Genomic DNA, 6,923 nt, shown 5'->3' on the forward strand with positions numbered 1-6,923 from the left:
ATGTCGGGTTTGTTTCTGGGTGGAGTGTGTGGCCGAGAAGACTTGTGTGTTAAGAGGAAACTCATTTGCCAGTCAAACGGGGAAGAAAATAGCCATTCTGCAAAGATCGTGAGCTTTGAGCCCAACTGTGTGCTTTACGATGACAAAGCATCTGAAATGCCACATACAGATCCAGATTTGTCAAGTCTGTACAGAGGAGGTTTGAAAGCTTTGTCAGTAACTAACAAAATCATATGTTTTCAAAACCTACTACTTTTTGAAGAACTTATGAATAGTGTTGCATGCGGAACTTGAAGTAAAAGCAACAAGACACAATTGTAATCAATGATAGTTTAATACACTACAAAAAAAAATGCTTATCTAGCATTTTGTCTTGTTTTCCATTACACATATCTAAAAATTCTTAAATCAAATAACATTTGCTTGAACAGGACAATAAGATATTAAGTCTGAAAAATGACAAATGTATTAAAATGAAGTGAGTTTATGCTTAAAACAAGAACAAATATCTGCCAACGGGGTCAAAAAAATCTAATGGTTTTCCCTTTGAATTAAATCAATTTTTGATACATTTTCCAAAAAACAATAATTCATATCTCATGTTATTTGCTTCTTTTGTTTAGACATTTTTCAGAAAACATGACAAAAATAGTATGTTTCGCAGTGCACTTAGTGTCGAGGGTTGTATCACCTCTTTGGCTTTGTAATTTTGGAAGAAACCACTTTTAAAATTTCGACGTTCTTCTCCACGGCCGGTTTATCACCACATTAAAATGCACTGATAAAGTTCAAGTGTCAACCAATCATAAACGGCATCACACCACGAGCAATAACAGAGATGCTTGACTGTTAGCAAACGCCACTAAAAAGGGAACGCACACACACACACACACACACACACACACTCACACACACACAAACACACACAAACACACACACACCAACCCTACCCCTAAACCTACCCCTCACAAGAAACTTTCTGCATTTTTAGATTTTCAAAAAACTCCATTCTGTGTGATTTATAAGCTTGTTTACCCGTGGGGACCACAGTTTAGGTCCCCACCGTGACACGACTCCCCATGAGTCTGTGTGTATTCAGGTTTAAGTCCCCACCAGGATACAAAAAGAGGTACACGCATCGCACACACACACACACACACTGACTCAATGACTTCCTGTCTCTGACAGGAAGTGGAGAAACACACACACACACACATCAGTATAATATGCCCTTTTTAGGCAAACTAGGAAGTGAGAGAATGTGGGGGAGATGATGAAAAAGTGTGAGCAATAGAATGAAAGACTAAATGCAGTTCACACATCTCATAGAAGCGCACACTTGTTCTTTATTTTGAGGTAGTGCTATTTACAGATGTCATTTAGTAAGTTAGTACAAACTGAGCCACGAGTGACAGCATGATCCCCGAGCTTCTCCAGAGAGTCTGGACATGCGATAAGTGCACTGTATGCTGCTAAATAGCTGTTACAAAACCTTAAACGTCTGCAGAAGTGATCTGTTGACCTGTTTTAGCGTGCTGAGGAATTCTCTGAGGAATGCAGGTTTTCTGTGGTGTGAACAGAAGCGCCCCCTTCTGATGAGATGCACAAACAGAGGCAGACCCCTCGTAAACCCCAAATACTTTATTTAAAATGTGTTTTACTGGATTTGATGATTCCAAGCAACATTAACAACATTAACATTAACAATGCTTTGCTTTTCTCGTGGTCTTACAACCCTTGACTTTCATTATGCTGTATTATCACCAATTTCTTTTTGTAATTAGCACAGGTTTTCTATTTCTCTTTGGAGTTGATTCACAGGCCTCATTGATCTGAGCTTACGCTCCTCAGTTTTTGAGTGGGAAAAAAAAACAGCATTTATTTGTTCATAAGCTCAGATCAGCAAGGCCTAAGATCAATCAGTTCCAAAAAAGAAATACAAAAACTGTGCTAAACTTAAAGAAAACAAGCTGAAGACAAATACTGAATACAATATTTAACATAATATGGAATAATGAGAGACTTACAAGCAATTCAGAACTCGGAACACCACGTGTAACAAGATGGGGGAAAAGTCCCCCAAAAAGTACAAAATTTAAGAAGTACCAATTGTATTTATATGTGATAATCTGTAGTATAAAGCGCTATATAAATAAATCTAAAAAATGGCTATTATCTAGCATTTTTGGGAAAAAGAAAATGCTTTTAAAAAAGTCAGAATTGCAAGATGTAAACATGTGTACGCCTCACAATTCTGATTGTTTTATTTCTCACAAATCTCAAAATGACCAGAATATCCATATTGTGAGATATAGGCCCGGTTTCACAGACAGGGCTTAGACTAAACCAGGATTAGGCCACATTCAATCAGGACATTTAAGTCATTTTTATAAACATGCCTTAGAAAAAACATTACTGGTGTGCATCTTGATACAAAACAAGGACACTGACATATTTTAAGATCAGTCAGTGCAAGTTTCTTTCAGCTGAAACAACTCAGACTTACATTTTAGTCTGGGACTATAGCTTAAGCCATGTCTGTGAAACAGTCAAGAAAAATTCAGTACTGTTAGAAATAAAGTCAGAACTGTGAGGTAAAAAACTTTTAGCTTTATTTTTTATTCCGTGGCGGGAACAACCTTCCAGCTAGTGTAATCAGCAAAACAAATGACACAGAAAAATACTGAGAAATGCTTATAAAATCATTATTGATCTTCTGGTTTTGAACTACGGAGTGCACATTTTTTTTTTAAAGATAAAAAATATATTTATAGTCACATATAACCAAATGTAGGTCACATTGTAGGCCATGACAGTAGGCCACAAAACCAAAAAGCAGGTAAGTGCTGTCCTTAATTTTACTACGGTAACCAGTTTCACCAACACATAGAAATGACTTGTTACTATGATTGATACAAACAGATTTGCTTGGTATTAAAAATGTTTAATAAGAGAGAGAGACACTATATTTGTCTAACAAGTTAATTACTGTTGCCAAGGTAAAGTTTTATAGGGGTGACACTTGTCACCAGAGACCCATTATGGAAAGAACACAACTATAAATAAATAAATGTGTTGATAATGATCTAGATAAGGATAAACTGATAACAGATCGCAGACATCATGTCAGGTGGACCAGATCACCAGCATTTTGTGTTTATAAAAACACCGCAAGACAAATGCATGAGTTGAGCCTTTAAAGAGTTAGAAACCACTGTGAAGGAAAGCAATTAACCGTTGCACTAACGCTGAAATAGGCTTTAAAGCAAAGACCTGCTCTGTACTTTGCATTCTGCATCAAGTCTTCCTAAAAACAGCCAAATTGCAAATTCACAAGGATCAAGTTCATACAGGTTCAAAACCTGAGATGAAAACTAGCAGAATAAAAACAACACTTCACATAACATACACAACCTTTTCCTTTGCTTGGGCTCTAAGAAGAGTCTAAACCATAATCGACTGGAGAGCTGAGTGCTAAAAAAAAAAGGACATAAGGTAATCAAAACTGTACATATACAAGGTTTGTTTACGGTTTAAGCACAATGTTCACACCATTACTCAGTAATATACCATTCCATACTAACTGGTGATGGAAGACCACCAACATAATAATCTCAATAAGACTCAATCCAGGCATGTTTGACACTTCAGTCAAACCAGGAGTTTTCATACCGCACTGAGAACCATTTAAGTCAGTACCTCGTTAACGCATCAATTAGGCCAGTTGTCTAATTAATGAAATCATTAAGGTATCATTTAGAATACAAATTTATATTATGTTATATAAAACTAAAGGCTCAATGTTAATATTTCTTTGTGCTGAAAATTACCTTTAAAATTGTTTTTAAATGAATTGTTTGCTGTGGCGTGTGTTTGTGTTTTCTATCATTATCATGCGGTCTGCTCAAACAATGTTGCTTGCTATATTAAAGATGTTGTATGAGTTCATGGTTAAAAGAAAACATTTTCCCTGTCTGTATTTATCTGTTCAAATGTTGTCATTTTAATTCATCTTAATTGTTATTGTGGCACATAAATGCTCCAACATATCCACCACCTTTCATACTGTAGGAGAACCAGTAGATAATGGTAGATTAATATAAGCACGTTTAAGTAATTTTAACTTGTAAAAACACAAATAAAATTGACATCTCTGAACATTTTGTGATTTCTCAACCAACCAATGTTTGCATGAGAATGTTAACGATTGGGTCCTTTCTCACTAATTTCACTTTAACGAGGGGCCCAGGTGATGAAAATCTGTTACTTTAAAACCCCTCAAACCACTCGATGCTTGTTTTAGAAAGCAGGATTAGATTGTCAATTCTTCAATCTTTGCTCAAGATGGCTGTTTCAAACCTTATGTTTTTGGTGTTCTCGTGTCACCAATTGGTGTTCAATGGTGAAGATGTTTTCACCTTAATGTGGTGTTTTAAATATGTCTGTTTTTTTCTCTTTCTTTAATCTTATGTTTTGTCTTCAGGGTTTGCTTCTCCAATTGGGTATCTTTTATACCAGGCTGGTAGTGAGCAAGTACGCTTGGAGAAGAAAGGTTTGAAGCTTTTGTGTGGTCATAACATTGTGTCTTTTTTGTTCACACAATATGTAGTTATATTAATGAAGCAGGATTACTTTGTGTGTGTGTCCCAAAATTAAGTTTCAAATCTAAATTTAGCATTAAACATGGTAACGTGCCTCATGTTAAGCCCAGGTCACACATTTGAGATTATCAAATTTTAAATGAAGCGCTTTATAAAATGTAAAACTAAGTGTATGTAGTTTCGGACAGAATGTAAACAGGAGTCTAACATTAGTTTTAATTAAGCAAATTGTGAATCCTATTCTGGTCTTATTGCCTTGTGTATTGGGGAGGAAGACCAAGTCTAAACCTATACAGGTCCAACCCTAGTGTAAATCCACATTTAACACTTCAATTAGTCAAACTTTGTTAGCTGTTTATCTTATGTCTTAATTTTTATATACATACATGCATACATAACCATATAACCATTATTTTGGCTAAAGTTTTGAGTGTGTGTGTGTGTGTGTGAGTATTGTGTCCAGTGTATTATTGTTCATGCCTTTTGTTTTCCAGATGGCCCCTTGTCCTCTCTTTGTGCAAACCAAATTCCAAACCAGCCAGTGGTAGCAAAGTGTAGCTTGGCTGTTCTGCTGTCTTTGAAGAATGAATCTGGTCTAATTATCCAAAAGGGTAATCTTTTGTATTGACACTGGACCACGAGGAAAGCTAATTGCAGTTTCTGACATGTTTTGCATCAATTTTCTTTAGGCATTGATGTGAAGAATTTGCCCTCTGCCCTGTCCAGCCCCCAGCCCACCAATGAGCCCAGCTCTCTGCCTGCTGAGTCCAGCCTCCACCAAGTTGCAGAATCAACCACTCTCCCCTTTGAGGAGTCAGGCACTTTGCCCACTGAGGTTAATGGGAAACTGACTGAGTCCAGCCCCCAGCCTGCTAAGGAGTCTATCACTATCTCAGCTGGGGAGTCAAACTCTCTGCCTGCTGAGGAGTCCAGCCTTCACCCTGTTGCAGAGTCCAGCCCCCAGCCTGCCAAGGAGTCCAGTGCTATCCCAGCTGGGGAGTCTAGCTCTCTGCCTGCTGCATCTAGCTCTCTGCCTGCTGCGGTTGCTGGGAAGCTGACTGAGTCCAGCCTTCACCTTGTTGCAGAGTCCACCCCCCAGCCTACCAAGGAGTCCAGCGCTATCCCAGTTGGGGAATCTAGCTCTCTGAATGCTGTGGAGTCCATCCCCCAGCCTGCCAAGGAGTCCAGCGCTATCCCAGTTGGGGAATCTAGCCCTCTGCCTACTGAGTCCAACCCCCACCCAGTTGCAGTGCCCAGCACTCTCCCCATCAAGGAGTCAGGCGCTTTGCCCGCTGAGGTTGATGGGAAGCTCACGGAGTCCAGCCCCCAGCCAGTTGCAGAGTCCAGTGCTCTCCCAGCTGAGTCCAGTGCTCTCCCAGCTGAGTCCAGTGCTCTCCCAGCTGAGTCCAGTGCTCTCCCAGCTGAGTCCAGTGCTCTCCCAGCTGAGTCCAGTGCTCTCCCAGCTGAGTCCAGTGCTCTCCCAGCTGAGTCGTCCAGCCCCCAGCCTGCCAAGGAGTCCATCGCTCTGCCTACTGAGGTTGATGGGAAAAACATGACCAGTTCCAGCTCCCACCCTGCTGAAAAGTTGTGTGCTCTGCCCACCAAGGGGTCCAGCCCCCACCCAGTCACACAGTCCAGTGCTCTACCTGCCGGGAAGCCTAGCACTCTGCCCACTGAGGTTTATGGGATGAAGCTGACCGAGTCCAGCCCACTACCTGCCAGTAAGTCCAGCGCTATCCCAGCTGAGGAGTCAAACTCTCTGCCTGCTGAGGAGTCCAGCCCTCACCCTGTTGCAGAGTTCAGCCCCCAGCCTACCAAAGAGTTATGCACTATCCCAGCTGGAGAATCTAGCTCTCTGCATGCTGTGGAGTACACCCCCCAGCCTGCCAAGGAGTCCAGTGCTATCCCAGCTGGAGAATTTAGCCTTCTGCCTGCTGAGTCCAACCCCCACCCAGTTGCAGAGCCCAGCACTCTCCCCATCGAGGAGTCAGGCACTTTGCCCGCTGAGGTTGATGGGAAGCTCACGGAGTCCAGCCCTCTGCCTGCTGAGCAGTCCAGCCCTCACCCTGTTGCAGAGTCGAGCCCCCAGCCTGCCAAGGAGTCCAGTGCTATCCCAGCTGGGGAATCTAGCTCTCTGCCTGCTGAGGTTGATGGGAAGCTCACGGAGTCCAGCCCTCACCCAGCCGTGGAGTCCAGCCCTCACCCAGCCGTGGAGTCCAGCCCTCACGCAGCCGTGGAGTCCAGCCCTCACGCAGCCGAGGAGTCCAGCCCTCACGCAGCCGAGGAGTCCAGCCCTCAGGCAGCCGAGGAGTCCAGCACTCT

General features: G+C 41.7%; 1 protein-coding gene across 1 annotated transcript in view; it reads left to right on the forward strand.

Moving 5' to 3' along the window:
- LOC107694668 (skin secretory protein xP2-like) overlaps positions 1–6,923 on the forward strand; it is an 8,731-nt gene continuing 1,808 nt past the window's right edge. Inside the window, exons 1-6 of the mRNA XM_016494364.1 lie at positions 1–199; positions 4,484–4,552; positions 5,291–5,621; positions 5,916–5,924; positions 6,477–6,747; positions 6,793–6,916. Coding sequence (XP_016349850.1) covers positions 1–199; positions 4,484–4,552; positions 5,291–5,621; positions 5,916–5,924; positions 6,477–6,747; positions 6,793–6,916 — 1,003 coding nt within the window. The remainder of the gene's footprint in view (positions 200–4,483; positions 4,553–5,290; positions 5,622–5,915; positions 5,925–6,476; positions 6,748–6,792; positions 6,917–6,923) is intronic.

This window comes from Sinocyclocheilus anshuiensis, unplaced genomic scaffold (assembly GCF_001515605.1).
Source record: "Sinocyclocheilus anshuiensis isolate Anshui unplaced genomic scaffold, SAMN03320099.WGS_v1.1 scaffold1379, whole genome shotgun sequence".
Classification (NCBI taxonomy): Eukaryota; Metazoa; Chordata; class Actinopteri; order Cypriniformes; family Cyprinidae; genus Sinocyclocheilus; species Sinocyclocheilus anshuiensis.